Raw genomic sequence first — 19,410 nt, 5'->3', positions numbered from 1 at the left:
ACGAGTTTAAAAGTTTATTTTCTTCAGATGGACAGAATGATACAACTTGGAATGTGTCGCACTTTAGATTTTGCATTAACATGTTCTTATATGTATTTTATTTAAGGGCTTTTTCCAGGACAGTATCAGTTTTGTTACTGTAGGCCTAAGAACTAACAGGTAGGTGATTGCTACCTACCTGCCTGTTGTGCCCGGTGCCGATCTCTGTCGGCAAAGAGCAGTCACTGACCTCTACTACCGGCGATTCAGCTGCTTCCACTGATGTGATGTCGACAGAGCAGCAGCTTCTCTTCCACTTTGCTCTGTTGACAGGGCGGGAATGCCGATGTCATGCTGATTGACAGCCGGCTCCATGCTGCATAATTGCAGAAAGCCGGCTGTCAATCAGCATGACGTCCGTAGTCACACCCCATCGACAGAGCAGCCCCAAAGAGAAAGAGCTGCTCTGTGGATGTGGAGCAGCTGAATCGCCCGCAGGAGTGGTCAGTGACCGCTGTGAGCCAGCGCTGGATAGAACAGTCAGGTTGTTGCTAACTAGTTATCAATTACCTGCCTGATAGTTTTGTGGCTCATAGTAAAAAAATAATTTAGTCATGGACGACCCCTTTAAATCTTTCAAGGTTATATGAACTACAGTAATACAACCACATTTTGCATTGCATCAACTTGAACTCCACTTCCTCTACTTCTTCTAACCAGCAGAAAGTAAAAGAGGGGAAAATGGAAACGTGACTACATATGATTATAGGATCAGACTACAAACCCCTGTGTTTGTAGTCTGTTTCTATGGCGACACATAAGTATGAGGTCTGCATATAAGCTATAAATGAAAAAGGTAAAATATTTTTTAACCAAGACTATTTGCAAAGTTGCTTTATTTTTTATTTTAGATACAATGGAGCAAAAAAAAAGAAAAAAAAGAAAATGTGGTTGCAAAAGTGAGAATACTATTTAAAGCGAAGGTTCACTATGTACATTTCGACAGTGGAGACAAGTGACAGGGGGTCCCATCTTTCAGACTCCCACCATGACTTCTTCTTACATGTCTCAATGATTCGTCAAGGATGTATAAAGCATTATCAGAGTTATGGGATGAGCAGTAATGGGGAAAAGGTCTTACTGAGTCCACTTATATAATTCTCCATATCACTTCCAAAGATGATCACAAGGTAATGGTTCAGAATCCCGGCCACGCTCATAGCGAAGAGAAAAAATATAATGCGTTTTCCAAAAATGTATCCAGGAGTGCTGCAAGAACAATAAAAGTATGAATTGCAGAAAGCTGGGAAACACAAAACAAGAGAATTTGGCTTTAGAAAGGATCTGTCAGCTCCCCTGAAATATGTGTTTTAGTAATTACTTATATTCTTCATGAAATAACAATCATATAGCATTATTTTTTAAAACTTTCCATGTTGTTGTTCCTCTGGTATTCCTCTTGGATATGTATGAGTAAATTGACAAATGTTTTTTTTTGCTGACAGATTCCCTTTACGCTGGAGACCCATTTCTTATTATTTTCATATGCCCTTTACATATCTCCTAACATGGCAGAGATACATGCAGGGTTGCCAACTTGCCTTTTTATTTTTTCTGGACAATCAATCACGGACATACAAAACATTTTAACGACACATTGGAAAACCATAATAAATTATTCTGATTATAAGTGATCCATGTCTACAGACCATAATTCTGATATGAAGACATCGGCTGCATTCATTGTAAACTGTAAAATGATAATTAAAGTCAAAATAATCTGTATAAGATTCTTCAGCTTCAAAAAAGTCTTAAAAAATTTTTATGAACAGAGCAAAAAAGTGCTATATTTTTTTACGGACTGTCCCGGAATTTCTGGACGGTTGGCAACCCTGGATACATGTCACATATATGTCAGAAAATCCCTTTGGTAGAGTACATTAGTATGGACCACCAACATTTCCAGAATTAAGGGGCTGACGTTTACAACACCACAACCCCTTTGGCACTGTTTAGAAGTTTTTGGTACTGGAAATCATGGATATTGCACTCTAAGCAAGGAACCATTGAGACCCCCTTTTGTTTCAGATTTAGTTGGAAATTTTCTAAAGGCATCAATGGTGTGTGTAAATGCTATAGTTCTGTAAATCTGGGGAATTTGATCTCAGACATGTTTAAATGCCATGTTTCTATGACACGTGGCAAAATCATTTTTGGGTGGTTTTCCATTTAAAATAACAACAATACTTTGACATCACTTTCTAAGCAAAGCTCAAAGAAATGAATGGTGCTTTACATGAGTGCTGGCTGGGGGTTTCCTTTTACAGCTATCTGTCTATTGCGAAAGGTGTATAAACGCTCCAGAGAGTGCAGGGACCAAATGCTGAACTACCTCCTTCTAATGTGACCAAATGCTAACCTACATAACTGTGGAAAGGAGAGTCACAGGAGAAAAAGAAAAACTGTCCCAGAAGCAGTGGAGCAGCACCAATTGGAGCAGGCACTAAATTTAAAGGGTAACTATGCTTTCAAGTAACTTTTCAGAATATGGTTTCCTGTGTGTGTGCCCAAGGAATACTACTACTTCTGGCCATGATATTACTTATATCCTGCATTCTCACCAGTTTTCCTCACAGCATGCTCTATCTGTAATTTGCAATCCACTGGTAACCGGTGGGAAAAGACGAGCAGAAACTCTCCAATAGACTGAACACTGAGAGGGGGATCCCTGATCTTCATTTAGTTTTTGGCTCACAGAGACAACTGTAGTAACATGGAGTACATAATGCAGCAGAGCTGAGCTGTCTTTATCTGAATCAAGCTCTGATATGAGATAAAGCACTCGTTACAGAGCTCTGCACCATGTTTCCTTCTGTCTGTTCCCTTCCCTCCACCTCTCCCCACCCCTCTCCATAGAGGATAATAAGCTGTGTCCCATGACACCTGCAAACAGAAAAAACTGACTGGCACTTCCAAAACAAGAAATAGGTGTGAACAGGTGCTTACTAGGAGCAGCCATTTCCATATACAACTAACAAACAAAGCAGCACTCTGTGATGCTAAGTATGCAAATATGAAATATATGAAATATGAATAGCATTACTGCTGTAGAAAATAGAAATAAATGAGAAATCTTAACAAATAAATTGGCCAACTCTTGTGTACCTGGTAGCTGCGATAAGGCGTTTCTCAAAATACCAGGACCCTATCAATGTGAATTCCTCTCTACGAGACATCCATCTGCTTATGTGTAGGATAATAAGAACCTGCTGTAATTAAAATCGCCTGTGGCATAGAAGAGGAGTGCTCAGTCAAAGCTTATACATAGAAACAGAAAAAACTGACCGGCACTTCCAAAGCAAGAAATAGGTGTGAACAGATGCTTACTAGGAGCAGCCATCTCCATATACAACTAACAAACAAAGTAGCACTCTGTAACGCTAAATATCTGAACATGAAATATATGAAATATGAATAGCATTACTGCTGTAGAAAATGTATTTACTTCATTCATTTTAAATTCATTTATTTCTATTTTCTACAGCATTAATGCTATTCATATTTCATATATTTCATGATCGCACACTTAGCGTTACAGAGTGCTACTTTGTTCCTTGTAAGCACCTGTTCACACCTATTTCTTGTTTTGGAAGTGCTGGTCACTTTTTTCTGTTTCTATGTATAAGCTTTGACTGAGCACTCCGCTGCTATGCCACAGGCGATGTTAATTACAGCAGGATCTTATTATCCTACACATAAGCAGACGGATGTCTCGTAGAGAGGAATTCACATTGATAGGGTCCTGGTATTTTGAGAAACGCCTTATCGCGGCTGCCAGGTACACATGAATTGGCCAAATTATGCCCTAAGATTTCTAATTTATTTCTATTTTCTACATCAGTAATGCTATTCATTTTTCATATATTTCATGTTTGCATATTTAGCGTTACAGAGTGCTACTTTGTTTGTTAGTTGTATATGGAGATGGCTGCTCCTAGTAAGCACCTGTTCACACCTATTTCTTGCTTTGGAAGTGTCGGTCAGTTTTTTCTGTTTCTATATATGCGCTTTAACTGAGCACTCCACCTCTATGCCACAGGCGATTTTAATTACAGCAGGATCTTATCCCACACATAAGCAGACAGATGTCTCGTAGAGAGGTATTCACATTGATAGGGTCCTGGTATTTTGAGAAATGCCTTATTGCGGCTACCAGGTACACATGAATGATTTGGCCAATTTATGCGCTAAGATTTTTCAGTTATTTCTATTTTCTACAGCAGTAATGCTATTCATGTTTCACATATTTCATGTTCGCATACATAGCCTTACAGAGTGCTGCTTTGTTTGTTAACCATGACACCTGCAGTCAGTCTTCTCTGAAGAAGAAAGACTTGAGCTGCTTTTTCACAGTGGATGACAAGTCTAGGAGGCAAAGGGAGGGGGAGAAGTGTCTGAGGGTGGGGAAGAAAACTGATTTCTCTGATAAGATACATTACAAAGTTCTTGTAATCGCCTGTACTATTGATTTAGACAAAGTTTGTTGAAATTACAGTTCCATTTAAAATGCAAAAAATCTAGTGAAATGTCCTGTGAAATCATAAAGTCACTGAGGTTTCTGATACATTATGTATATGATACCAAATATTACCTCTGTGTCTTCTCTCCTAGGTAACCAACAAAGTACTTCTGCCGAACAAACAGGTACATGAGGCCAGCAAAGGCTGCAGGTGCTAAAATAACATAGAAACAAAATGTTAGAAGACAGCTTCAATGTGGTCTTACAAAAACGTACAGGAAGTATTGATAGAATTATTTTCTTTAGCTGTAGAGTCTGTTGGCTCCCTCCCTGGCGCTGCCTTTGCTCATACGGCCTCCCTTTATTCCTTCAGGCTACTCCCCTGACTCCTGTTCTTACGTACTGTATGTAAAGTGGCCGAGAGCGGTAGTCGCGAATGAGCTGCTGTCCAGTTTCGCTCTTGCACTTTATAGACAAGGGGTGTCCCAGTCCCAGTGTGCTGTAGGGTGTGGGGTGCATCACACTCACTTGTAGGCCACAGGCCTCCGTTGCCTCCAGGCTTCCGTCCTCAGGAGCCACCGCACACAGTGCGTGGGACACCAAGTTCTTTGTAACAGTCAAACATTTGATATACAGTCCAAGTTCATCAGGTGGATATAGGCGAGATAGGGCACAGCAATTCACACTTCCTTCCTCCTTTGTAAAACTCCTCTTCTGTTCTGCCACACGTTCATCCTGGACTACCCCCACGCCTGCTGACTCCATCAGCCTCAGCTATTCGTTGTCCACTCCAACAGTGCACCCGGGACCGGTCACCTGCCCCCACGTAATTCCACGTCCACCAACTTCGTGATGTGGGAAGACCAGGCCCACTCCATGGTAACTGGCCCGAGCCCTAGGCTCCAGACGTTGCAAGAATATCCATCAGGGAACTCCATTTGGCAGCCTACTGCCTCGAATGGTTGGCCCATGCTGCCCCTAGCGACCCACCGCACCTGAACTTGGCCTTCACTAGGCACTTCAATAGCTGACACCGACCTTTCTCTAATCAGGAAGTGCCCCCTTTTATTGACACTAGTGCCCACCCACTGGGATACTTCTATCCTTAACCATTTCCTATCTTACATGCTAAACCTATTATCCTTATTCTACACTGCTCAAAAAAATAAAGGGAACACTCAAATAACACATCCTAGATCTGAATGAATGAAATATTCTCATTGAATACTTTGTTCTGTACAAAGTTGAATGTGCTGACAACAAAATCACACAAAAATCATCAATGGAAATCAAATTTATTAACCAATGGAGGCCTGGATTTAGAGTCACCCCCAAAATGAAAGTGGAAAAACACACTACAGGCTGATCCAACTTTGATGTAATGTCCTTAAAACAAGTCAAAATGAGGCTCAGTATTGTGTGTGTGGCCTCCACGTGCCTGTATGACCTCCCTACAACGCCTGGGCATGCTCCTGATGAGGTTGCGGATGGTCTCCTGTGGGATCTCCTCCCAGACCTGGACTAAAGCTATGGCCTGGCCCGCCCGTTCCCCAGACCTGAATCCGATTGAGCACATCTGGGACATCATGTCTCGCTCCATCCACCAATGTCACGTTGCACCACAGACTGTCCAGGAGTTGGCAGATGCTTTAGTCCAGGTCTGGGAGGAGATCCCACAGGAGACCATCCGCAACCTCATCAGGAGCATGCCCAGGCGTTGTAGGGAGGTCATACAGGCACGTGGAGGCCACACACAATACTGAGCCTCATTTTGACTTGTTTTAAGGACATTACATCAAAGTTGGATCAGCCTGTAGTGTGTTTTTCCACTTTAATTTTGGGGGTGACTCCAAATCCAGGCCTCCATTGGTTAATAAATTTGATTTCCATTGATGATTTTTGTGTGATTTTGTTGTCAGCACATTCAACTTTGTACAGAACAAAGTATTCAATGAGAATATTTCATTCATTCAGATCTAGGATGTGTTATTTGAGTGTTCCATTTATTTTTTTGAGCAGTGTATATCATATGCTCTCTTAAGCTTATCCTATGCTATACTCACATTATGCATTAACACTTTACATACTGTACATCACCATAATACATTACATTGGACACATTTAACTTTATAAAACAGCACAGCAGTATTCACATGACGCTTTTGTTGTCTTTAAGAGCAGGAACAGGGTAAGACCGTCCACATCCCTACGCATAGATAGGAGGTGGTGAGGGCTTCGATGTGTGGTCTGAAGGACAGGGCAGATCCTGTCGCCTCTAACTCAAAAACATTTCTCGAACCTGCTCTTTCCTCAACCAGAAGTTAAACAAAATGCTTATACGTGCCGTCATATCCCAATAAGTCTACGGCAACAATCTCCTCTGTGACCTTCCCACTGACACTATTACACACCACCGATCAACTCTCAACTTTCCCCTATTGTATAGATTGTAAGCCCTCATGGGCAGCTTCCTCTCCCCTATTCATTATTTTAATATTGATGACCTATCCTAAGGTTAAATCGAATCAGACCTGTGGGAGTCAGCTTTTATCAGTCCTGGTATCGGCTAGACGTATACAATGTACAGAGCTGGAACAATGAACGTTCACAGATACATACATGTATTTAAGTCATACGTATCCCTACGTGTATCGCCATTTCAGTGGCTTCTTCAGAGGTATCTAAGTCCTATTTTATAATTATTAAATTTCTTAGGAGTCATATGTAATTAGATGTCCCACTTGTCTATATATAGAGGGGGACAGGTTGGGGGTGGGGGGTCACAGTGTACAACAGCATTCAATCACTATGTGTCTGTGCAACAAACTGGTCAAGGTGAAAGAAACCCTGAGCGCATGAGCTTCTCATCTTAATCTGACTTTATATCCATTACCAGTGTTCACCTGATAGCGGAGCCGAGTTGTTATTAAAGGTATATACTATCATAGTCGGTTACAAAGCTTTGTTACTAGCTACAAGGTCATATACCTTTTATACTGCTATTTTTATATAGACTCTGTTCTTCTGTGTAATATTGTGTCTGGTTTAGCCATACAAGTATGTAGCAACTTTTCTATATTGTAGATGTTCCGGCCTAAATTGGACCATATGTATTTAAAATACCAAAAATACAAAGCTTATTTTACCTTGGCTACAGAGGACACCAGCGCACCACAACACGGCTAGGAATGTAGGGTATGCATCAATGCAGTTTTGGCTGGAAAAGATAAGATGGAAAAGGCATCCAAAATGTGTAAAAAAAAAAACTATATACTTGGCTATAAGTGAAGATAAGATAACTTAAGGATAAGTTAAGATAACGCTTAGTTGACGGCTATTCCAATTATCCCAATAACACGCTGGCCAAGTGTGCACATTTTTTTTTAATGGGGAGAGGGAGACAAGCTCATCCTCCGCTTGTACAAGGTAATAGGCATGTTATTATTCAACATGGCAAATCCATCTTTTCCCCGACATCTGCCTTCAGGAGTCTGTTGACCCCCATAAATACTAGATGATCAACAAATGCTGATAAAATCGGTGCTTTCTGAAAACGATGTCATAATGTGTACATAGTCAATATATGATGTGTTCAATTGTAATCATAATGTGCAAGTGTTGGCTGGAGAGTGACTTAAAGATTAAGTAAAATTTTGCTTTTCCTAATTATCCTCCAGGCGATGCAAAGTTTCACATTTTTGTAACATATTTCATCACCCAATGCTGCTTCCTTCTCTTCCGAACACTATACAGCATTGAGAGCAGTACGCTATATTCACACAATCTGTCTACCTTACTTTCCCTGTCTGAGCCTCTCTGTTGCCCACCCCCATACTCAGACTGTTTGATTATTCGGTTTTTGATGAGCAGCAGATGAAAGCAGCTTTTAAGGAGCAAGAACTGGTCATTGAAAATGCATGGTAGCTTAGTGTTTGGGAGAGAAGGAAGAAAATAAGGTAATGAAGTATATTACAAAAACATCATAACTTTGTAATAATTGACTAAATCTGCCCCACTTGAATAAATTTGATGAAAATGTGATAAAGCTATAAAGCTATAGTGCATGCAAAGCCATAGAGATAAAGCTATAGTGCATACAAAGCCATAGAGACTCACTTTGCTGTGTATACTTTCTCGAAGGCAACTGAGCCGGTTCTCTGGAAGGTCTTGGAGTGCTGACTTTTGGATTCATGTTCCACTTTAAATGCAAAAAAAACTAAAATATGGAAAAAATGAAATCATAAATGTCGTTCCATGGCTTAAATATATATACATATATACCGTATATTCCAGAAATCTATGGAAAATTGTATACAAAGGGCCCATTTCATCAAGACCATTGTTATTCACCAATGAGGGAGCTTGCTTGTTCAGACATTTCTGATACATGAAGAGGACTGGACAGGGACTGGAGTGAGATTTCTGGCATACGGAACATCACAGCTCTTTATGAATTAGATGAGCTGTGGGGTCATGCCTCCGACGCACCCTGTCCCACTTCAGCTCCGCCCATTTTAGCGGAGCTTGGAGAAGACGCCAAAAGTTGCAAAATTTAGGCAGAACTCCGAGTTGCACCTAAATTTTGTGGTTTTTCAAAACTTTTACTCCAGAATCCTTGGGGTCAAAGTTTTGATGAATCAGGCCCAAAGTTCTATAATTAGAAAGAGCAATTTAATTTGTAAATTATTTTGGTCTCATAGGTGTCAGTAATGAAAGCATAAAAATGCACCCTTCTCCATTAAAGCCATCTGGGCGGAGCGCAGCATTGAACAGTCATGTCTGAACTGCAAGTCATACCCTATGTTTGATTGACGTCACGCTCAGCCTGTGAATGTGCAGAGGGACAGCTATCAAGTGAGCAGTGGGAATGATTTGGAGTTCCGCTATGACTGCTCAGTTCTGTGCCCTGGCGAAAATTAATGTGGATATAAAGGGGAAAGGTCACTAACGCTGAACCCCAGCACCAACACCAGCCCGGCATCACAGTTTCAACTGTATCGGCATTGCGGATGCGGATATAGCTGAAAGCATTGATGCAAGGAGAGCTCCGCTCCTCCTCCATTATTCTCCTGCGCGTCTGAGATCTGACAGCTCAGCGGGTGCGATGATGGCACTTCATCGCACCTGCTGCGCAGAGCAGTGAAGATACAGCTTCAGAACTCTCCCTGACAAGACTGGAGCATCGGGGGACCAAGGAGAGATGAGTATTTATTTTTTTTAAGCATTGAGTGCACGGTGGCCATACTACTACATAGATGACTATGGGAAGGGCATTATACTATATGAAGGATATAGCCTGTGTATTATACTAATATGGAGGACTATGGGCTGTGCATTATATTATATGAAGGATATGGTCTGTGTATTATATTTGGAGGTGGATTATACTATATGGAGAACTATGGGCTGTGCATTTTATATGGAGGTGCATTATACTATATGGTGGAATATGGGCTGCGCATTATACTATATGGTGGAATATGGGCTGGGCATTATACTATATGAAGAACTATGGGCTGTGCATTATACTATATGAAGAACTATAGGCTGTGTATTATACTAATATAGAGGACTATGGGCTGTGCATTATATATGGAGGTGCATTATACTATATGGAGGAATATGGGGATGAATTATATATGGAGGGTGCATTATATAGAAACTTATGGGCTGTGCATTATACTATATGGAGGACTATGGGCTGTGAATTATATATGAAGTACTATGGAGGGTGCATTATATTATATGGAGGACTATGAGATGCATTATACTGTATGGAGGACTATGGGAAGCATTAAACTATATGGAGGACTATGTGAAGCCCATTATACCATATGGAGGACTATGGATGCATTATACTATATGGAAGGCTATGCTGGGACCATTATAATATTTGGAGGGCTATGTGTAGGCCATTGTACTCTTTGGAAGGCTATGTGGGGGCCATTATAATATTTGGAGGGTTATGAGGGAGCCTTTATACTTTATGGATGGCTATTTGAGGCCATTAGACTGTATGCAAGCAATTATATAGTGTGGGGTCCATCATACTGTGTGGGGGCCATTATACTTTTTGGAGAGCTAGTGGGACTCTTTATATAGTGTGGAGAGGTGTGGGGGCCATTATACTGTATGGAGGGCTAGGTGGGGGGGGTCACAGTTGGGGATTATACTGTGTTGAGGCCACCATACTTTGCTGGGGTAGTTGAGGGGTGGTACAGTGTGGTCATCATACTGTGTGTGTGTGGAGGGTACTGTGGAGGAATTCGCTCTGGAGTTATCATACTGTGTTTGAGGGGCACTTTTGTTGTCATCATACTTTATGGGTGCAATGAAAGGGGAATCTAGGGGCTTTAATAGGAGGAGAATTACTTTGAAAGGGCTGAAAAGTTGTGAAATATGCTCTTCTGTGACCCAGCTGAGTATTAATTTTATTATTTTTTATTGGGGGTGGCAATTACAACTTCTGCTATGGGGACCCATGACTTCTAGGTGTGCCCCTGGCCAGAAAAAAAGAGAGGCTCATTAAGAGCAGCTCCCGTTCTTGCGGACTTGAGCCTGCCATGTCTGAGCCATCTGTTGTCCTTAAAAGGGAAATGTTTGGCCAAAGAAGGTTTATTTTCCTTTAAGGTGAGTCAGACAATTTCTGCAGTGGACCCAGGCATAATTCCACAATAAATCCCACAATTTTTGCACTTACCCTTAAAGAAATATATCATCAGTAAATGGCTTATTATTTAAATCATGTTTTTATATTAAATGTATTTTTTTCTCATATCACTGTCTAATAAAAAAAAAGTAGACTGACTCAGACCCTACTGAACTGTATTGAAGTATTTAATGACCATGCTGTCATCAGGGTAAAGGTCATTATGCAGGAAGGAGGAGAAGACAGCTGTGACATTGCCTATGGTAAATGGTAGCTCCTGTGTCATCTACTGTATAGAGGTGTCACCATTCTTTGTAATCCTGTCTGTGATGATAGTGAGACTGCAGAAAAGTATTCTATACAGAACAGGAAGTCTATTATAAGGCCTTGTTGTTAATTTGAAAAGGAAAGTAGAAAAAATAATACATTTAACATTAAAGTTTGAATTAGATCATAGGTATTTTCTGATGACACATTCACTTTAAGGATACATTTATTGCCTTTTTTCCATACTCACAAATATAAAGGCACAAAACTGATTATTTTTGGAGTCCATTTGGTATCCGCTTATAAGTACAGAAAAAAAATTATTTTCTGTGCCGTCTATTCTCATGTCACATTAAGAATGGACTTGTGACAGTAGCCCACAGCAACATGGCATCACGGCCGATTCTCCTATATATCTACTTTAAGGGCAAAGTATCACATTTTCACACATGATGAGATACAGTGACGATACATTTATATATAAAACATGGCAAAAGGGAAGGTAGATGAAGACAAGTCAAGAACATATTGAAAGTTTTCCCTAATTGGTGAGATAAGCGGTGAGTGAAACGACAATGATTTTCAAGCCTTACAGTTCCATGAATATTAATTAGTTGATTCTCCTTTAATTATCTTTAATATGATTCCCAGATCTGGATGAGGCCAATCTGTCCATCTTTGACGCTTGTACAGACCATGCTAACAACTTCTCCAACAGATAGTCCCTAAATCATGCTTGAAAAAAAGCAACAGGTTGAAATGTTGCACTTTTTTATGGCGGAATAAAGACGTTTAGACTTTTCCATGATCTACTCCTGGACGCTGTCTACCTTTTTTACCTACATGTTATTTCCAAATGGGCTCCTTAGGACTTTGGAATATGTGTCCTTTGATGGGTAAATACCCGAATCCACAGATGTCAATACAGGAGTGCTGCAGGTGGTCTAGGCTACTACTGAAGTCCCTAAACCATGGTCCAGCACTACAGCAAAACTTCCCCGACATCCTGGCTAATTCCATGAGTTTATTCTCCATACTCAAGAAACTACCCCTGCTATTATCAATGACATACAGCTATTTCCCCATTTCATTACAAGCACCATTTGCATACATGAAGTTTGCATGTAGACATAATTTGCTTTACAGTTAAGCAACTTACAAGTCCAAATGTAAATACACTGCTTTACTTATTTCGTATTATTCTCCGCTGCATAATCCATTATAGTTATTTCATGTAGACACCTTAATCCACAATTCTGTGCTTTTAAAGGGAATCTGTAACAAAGTTTTTGTTGCCCCATCTGAGTGCAGTAAAATGTAGCGGCAGAGACCTTGATCTTGATTCCAGTGATGTATCACTTACTGTTCTATTTTGATAAAATCCCTGTTTTATCTGCTGCACATCTAGTGGTGCCCTAAATGCTGAGCTCTGTATAACCCCGCCCCCCTCCACTAATTGGCAGCTTTCTGTGTACTTTCTGTGCTGAGGTGTTATGGAAGCCCAGGTTGCTTTGATAGCAGCCTTCAGCTCGTCAGCATTGTTGGGACTGGTGTTTCTCATCTTCCTCTTGACAATACCCCATAGATTCTCTATGGGGTTAAGGTTAGGCGAGTTTGCTGCCAATCAAGCACAGTGATACTGTTGTTTTTAATCCAAGTATTGGTACTTTTGGCAGTGTGGACAGATGCCAAGTCCTGCTTGAAAACAACACCTTGGACCACTGAGCAACAGTCCAGGTCTTCTTCTCTTTGGCCCAGGTAAGACGCTTCTGGCGTTGTCTATTGGTCATGAGTGGCTTGACACAAGGAATGTGACACTTGTAGCCCATGTCCTGGATACGTCTGTGTGTGGTGGCTCTTGAAGCAATTACTCCAGCAGCGGTCCACTCCTTGTGAATCTCCCCCAAATTTTTGAATGGCCTTTTCTTAACAATCCTTTCAAGGCTGCGGTTATCCCGGTTGCTTGTGCATCCTTTTCTACCACACTTTTTCCTTCCACTCAACTGTCCATTAATATGCTTGTGAACAGCCAGCTTCTTTAGCAATGACCTTTTGTGGCTTACCCTCCTTGTGGAGTGTGTCAATGACTGCCTTCTGGACATCTGTCAAGTCAGCAGTCTTCCCCATGATTGTGGAGCCTACTGAAACAGAGTAACTGACCATTTTTAAGGCTTAGAAAGCCTTTGCAAGTGTTTTTGTTAATTATTTTAATTCACTGAGATAATGACTTTTAGGTGTTTTCATTGGCTGTAAGCCATAATCATCAACATTAACAGAAATAAACACTTGAAATAGATCACTCTGCTTGTAATGACTCTATATAATATATGAGTTTTACTTTTTGTATTGAAGAACTGAAATAAATTAACTTTTTGATGATATTCTAATTTAGTGAGATGCACTTGTAATTAAAAAGGAGGCAGAGCAGCAACCACAACCTCACTCCCTGAGGAAACAACTTGTGAAACGCACGTTGGAGTGTGAGGTGGCAGGAGCAGCACTCAGCATGAATACTGGTCAGTGTATTGTATGGTAAGTGAGCCATCAATAGTATTCCTCTTCTGAGCCTAGGGAGTACTAAACCTATGCTACCTATTAAATAAATCTGAGTTATGGGTAGATGGATGTGTCCTACAGCAGCACACCCCATAATAATCTTCTTACTAAAAGGAATTTCACAAAGTGGAAGTTACCAAACTAGTAACTTACTACATCTCGCTCACTCCTCATTGTAGTCCTGCCCTTTCTCGGGGTTCTTTCTTACCATTATGTTCCTCTATTTTGTAGCATGACCCTGCAGCATTGTCTATATAAATTATCACTGTGTACATCTCATCTAATCCTGATACTTTGTTTTATCTGCAGTGTATAGTCAGAAAGCTTCCAATCAGTGGTGTGAGCGGGTTATACAGAGCTTGTGAATATGGAGGACTACATGGCAGCAGGTTTACGAGTCCTCTAGTGATAATCTCCTGCTGATAAAACAGTGATTTCATCAAAATTACAGCAAGCAGCCCAGTAAGTAACACATCACTGGAATCAGGGTCTTAACCTCTACACTATTGCAGCTTCAAATGAGGATGGTGCAGTAACACAGTTAGACTCAACCCATACTTTACTCCAGATGGGTGATAAATGTTATCTCTTAGCAGTTTAGACTCCGCTTGCAACCAGGAATAAATTCACTGTATATGTCCCATAGCCACATAGCCTCAATGCAGAGTTCTCAAACAGGACTCATCAACTTCACTCAGGAGATCAATATGTTTTCTACAGCAGATCCGACTACACCAGTGTATAACACACTCCACATGTGACTCCCAGACGTGCCAAATCCCCAGCACAATTTATAGGCTGGACCACTGGAGGATCCTCTGATAATAGTGGAAGTTCCCTTTGGAAGTAACTTCTTAGCACTTTGTATTGGTTGGATAATTTCAATTACATCCTTTAAAAATTACAAAAAACCTACTGCCACCCTATGACTAGGGCTTACGCCACTGCACGATATTTTGGCAATATTTTTAATAGCTCTAATAACAATTTCTTAGACTATTTTACCATAATTAACATTCCCAGTCTGATGGAAAGTTCTGCACATCATGTCTGCTGTCTACTTACTGTTCTGGATAACGCTGATCAATGTCACAATTACCAGGAGGACAATGTTCCCAATGATTTCTTGATTCATTTTTCAGAAAGACGCTGATGATGTCTTACAGACCAGTGACAAAACTTTACTGTGCATTGCGGATAGTGGTTTAAAAGAGGAAAAAGAAATAGAGGAAGTTTCATTTACTTATCTTTCATTAAGGATCTCCTCTCTAAAGGAACTAACACGTACGCTCATGATGAAAAATATTCAGTCAAGCATTAGACATTTCCTAAGTTTCTGCCATGCAGGCTTAAAAGTGTTAGAGGATTGATCTTTCACTGGATTGTTTCAGTTAAACTGATCACCTCCTCCAATTATCGCTACTCCACTGATTCTGGAACAGTTTTTCTTTTTTATTCTATGTCTCTCCATTCAAAATGTATACCCTTGGTCATAAAGAGCACCAGATATGCAAATTTTCCCTTTAAAAACTGGGTTTATACCAGGAGGACTTCTCTGTGGGCATATGCTTTTTCTCCTCTATGATACTAGCCAATCAAAACAGCCGCAGCCTGGCTCAGCGTATTCTCCTGGGAACTCCGCAGTCGCTGTTGCCCTTCCTGCTATTGGCACACTGAAGCTCAGGAGAACAGCAGCACCAGAACTGTCAGTCATATTTAAAGGGTTTATCCAAAACTAGTAGGCAGGTAGTTGCTAACTATCTGCTTGTTCTACCCAGACCACTCCTCCTGGAGTTTCAGCTGTTGAACCTCAACAGAGCAACTCTTCCTCTTCCGCTCAGCTCTGTCGACAGGCGTGACTGCTGACGTTATGCTTATTGACAGCTGGCTTCCCGCAGTTAGGCTGCGTGCCCACAATATGCGTTTTTCAAGCGTTTTTGCAGCGGAATTTCCGCAGCGAAAACGCTTAAAAAATGCTTGGTAATACGTGCCCCATGATCCCCAATGATAATCCGCATGTGCTGTGCACATGCGCGGAAATTTCTGCTGCGGATTATCATTGCGGAAAAATCCGCAGCATGTCCATTATTTTTGCAGATACGCGGCGTAATCGCCGCCATTGACTTGCATTAAATCGCTTAATATCCGCATGAGTACATGTACACATGCGGATATTAAGTGATTCAATGTGCGAATAGTACCCGGGTCTTGAGGAGACTCTCCTCCAGTCCCGGGTACCATAGTACCTGTAGTTAAAAAATAATTAAAATAAAAAAAAACATTATACTTACCTTCTGATGGCCCCCGGTCTCCTCAGCGATGCGTCCTGGCTCCCCAGCAGTTCGCGATGGTGTAAAAGGACCTTCCATGACATCATTTAGTCATGTGACAGGTCACGCGACCGCTGACATCAAGTGAAGCGAAGGAGGACCATCTGATCTGTGCCAAAATTTGGCTTCAACTAGATACTGCCTAAAAGCAAACTAGTGCTTTCTCTGCTGTGCGTTCCATCGCCTCTCCAACGAGGATGCAGTGGTAAAGTCATTCCTCCCAGCATCTGACTGCGCTTCGTGGATGCCTCTATATATTTATGAATTATTTGATTTTTTTTTCTAAGCTGATCTTACCCTGGACTTAAATGCAGGACTTGGAGCATGGAAGGCAAAAACAGTGAGCCACAAGCTGCTCTGCTATGAACAAGAGAATTTTCTCTACTTAAAGATCTAAATGGTATTCTTCTTCTTTACAGTAATCGTGTACTGGTACATAGAGATAAATCTTCATATACTAGTACATCTATGTATACCTGTATGTTTTGAGTAGAAAAAGCTGAAAAAAGTCAGATTTTTTTTTCTCATAAAGCAATTAATAATCACATTCTTGTAATCCATTTTTCTAAATCAATGACACCGACCAATAAATAACATGTTTGGTATTCTTGCAATCATAACTTGTTCAATACATTGAACATATTCATGGGGAAATACAGGTCAATGGGAAAAGAAACAAGACCTCATGTAGTGAAGTCTATGTAAAAATAAAAAAGTTATGGCTTTTATAATTAGAATTGTGGAAGGGTGAAAAAAAATATTTAGAATATTTAGACCATGTGAACAAGTGCATTAAAAAAATATCCAAGTGCATCCATATAATATACAGCATGTAGGTGCATATTTTATATATGCTTGTGTGTATATGTGTATTGACTGTGTAAATCCATGTGCAATTTATTAACATATGCATATTTTTTGGATAAGATGGTGGGCCCAGACACATGTCCTGCTTGGGGGCCCTTCAATTTCAGCATCCACCTCAGTATTATTATTATTATTTATTTATATAACACCATTGATTCCATGGTGCTGTACATAAGAAGGGGTTACATACCAAATACAGATATCATTTACAGTAAACAAACTAACAATGATAGACTGGTACAGAGGGAAGAGGGCCCTGCCCTTGCAGGCTTACAATCTACAAGGGATGGGCAAGGTTACAGTAGGTGAGGGTAGAGCTGGTCGTGCAGCGGTGTGGTGGAGCGGTGGTTACTGCAGGTTGTAGGCTTGTTGGAAGAGGTGGGTCTTCAGGTTCCTTTTGAAGGTTTCCACGGTAGACGAGAGTCTGATATGTTGGGGTAGAGAGTTCTAGAGTAGGGGGGATGCACGGTAGAAATCTTGCACACAATTGTGGGAAGAGGAGATAAGAGGGTGACTAGCCCAGGGGAAGGGGACGATTCGGTACCCGGGCCTTTAGCCTGGCCTTTAGGGATGTCGCGGTGGTCGGCTCCCGGGCCCGTACCCTGGGGTCTCTCTTTAAAAGGGTGGATGTTTATTAATTTTTAAGAAAAGTTTGTGACGCCACCTGTGGCTTCTGGTGAGGATCACCAGCGCTGCGCAGTCCACTGAGGCCGATGATAAGGCAGCTTGATGGTATAGCTCCCCACAGGTGGAGCTAGGCCTCAGGGCAGTGTATGACGGGGTATGCAGGACAGACGAGCCCCAGCCGGGTCTGAGCAAGAACAGGGACAGACACGATAGTCACTTCAGTACCTTTTACTGATGGAAATTCAGGCACGTCCCCGAGCACTGTAGGGTGAAGGGTGCATGTCAGGATCCTCCCCAATGAGCGGGTTTTGGGCCTCCTGTTTCTTGCCTCTGCGTAGTAAGTTTCTGACCTGCCTGGAGCTAGGCCTAACTTTGTCTCTGTCCTGCGCTGGCTGACCTTGTGGTAGGGCCTTTTCTTGGAGTACACGCACCTTAGCTGCGGGCCTATGTGTCTACTGGCTCTGTTACGTATCAGCACTTTAGCGATCCTGGGACTTGTAGTTCTCCAGGGATTCCGGTTATATCTTACTGGGTCTTAGAGATCCCGGTAAACTTCAGACCCGGTGTCCGGTAACTGCTTCGGGGTGAGCCAGTTAAGCTCCTCTGCCCCCTATGTACTAACTCTCCACTCGCCTTCGGCCTACTCGGGCCCTCACTAGGCTAATCACACTAACGGCAGCTTGCCGTGCTTCACCGATCTTATGGCGCCGGCACACCTAAAGCTCACTACTCTGAGCTACAATTGAGTCTTGGTCTGGATAAGCTCCACTGCAGGATAGCAATTGCAGGAGCTGGAGCAGGCTTTTGTCCTCTGAGGTAACTCTTCTCAGACTGCACTGGACTCACTGCTAAACCAGAATAGACTAACTGCTGCCTGGCTCCACCTTCCCTATTTATCTATCCCTAACGGGCTCCCTCTGGTGGTCTGAGGTGGAAGGTGGAGATGTGTGAATGGTTATGGGAGCCTCTTGTGGAGGAATCCATCAATACATCCTTCTAGGATCTGTGATACCAAGCGCAGCTGGGAGTCACAAGGGGAGTAGAGAAGGAGATCTTGTGAAGATCGGAGGTTGCTTGTAGGTAGGTACCGGGAGACTAGGTCACAGATGTATGGGGGAGACCGGTTGTAGATGGCTTTGTATGCCAGGGTTAGGGTCTTGAACTTGAGTCTCTGGGCAATGGGGAGCCTGTGAAGGGATTGACAGAGGGGAGAGGCCGGGGAGTAGCGGGGGGACAGGTGGATTAGTCGAGCAGCAGAGTTTAGGATAGAGTGAAGGGTTGCGAGTGTTACAAGGGAGGCCACAGAGCAGGAGTTTGCAGTAGTCGAGGCGGGAGATGATGAGGGCATGGACTAGAGTCTTTACTGAGGAATGTACGGATCTGGGAGTTTGAGTTGGAGTCGGCAGGAAGTGGAAAGAGCTTGGATATGTGGTTTGAAGGAGAGGTCAGAGTCCAGGGTTATCCCGAGGCAGAGAGCTTGTGGGACTGGGGAGAGTGGGCAGCCATTAACTTTGATGGATAGGTCACATGGGGGAGTTGAGTGAGGTGGGGGAAAGATGATGAATTCAGTTTTATCCATGTTGTTTTAGAAATCTAGCAGAGAAGAAGGATGAAAT

At 41.8% G+C, this 19,410-nt stretch overlaps 1 protein-coding gene across 1 annotated transcript; it reads right to left on the bottom strand.

The window, feature by feature from the left end:
• Positions 1-841: 841 nt before the first annotated feature.
• ALOX5AP (arachidonate 5-lipoxygenase activating protein) lies at positions 842-15,204 on the bottom strand. Its single transcript, XM_073669826.1, has 5 exons — positions 15,036-15,204; positions 8,615-8,714; positions 7,645-7,715; positions 4,631-4,712; positions 842-1,248 (listed from the first exon to the last, which is right to left on the bottom strand). The coding sequence occupies exons 1-5, from the start codon at positions 15,103-15,105 to the stop codon at positions 1,086-1,088; spliced, it is 486 nt and encodes a 161-aa protein (XP_073525927.1). The 5' UTR covers positions 15,106-15,204; the 3' UTR covers positions 842-1,085.
• Positions 15,205-19,410: the final 4,206 nt, after the last annotated feature.

The sequence above is a fragment of the Phyllobates terribilis genome, unplaced genomic scaffold (genome assembly GCF_046119375.1).
Source record: "Phyllobates terribilis strain yellow unplaced genomic scaffold, ASM4611937v1 Scaffold_2__4_contigs__length_985480577, whole genome shotgun sequence".
In the NCBI taxonomy this organism is placed as follows: Eukaryota; Metazoa; Chordata; class Amphibia; order Anura; family Dendrobatidae; genus Phyllobates; species Phyllobates terribilis.
Note: the sequence above shows the minus strand (reverse complement) of the source record. Positions and strands in the feature narration are given on the sequence as shown.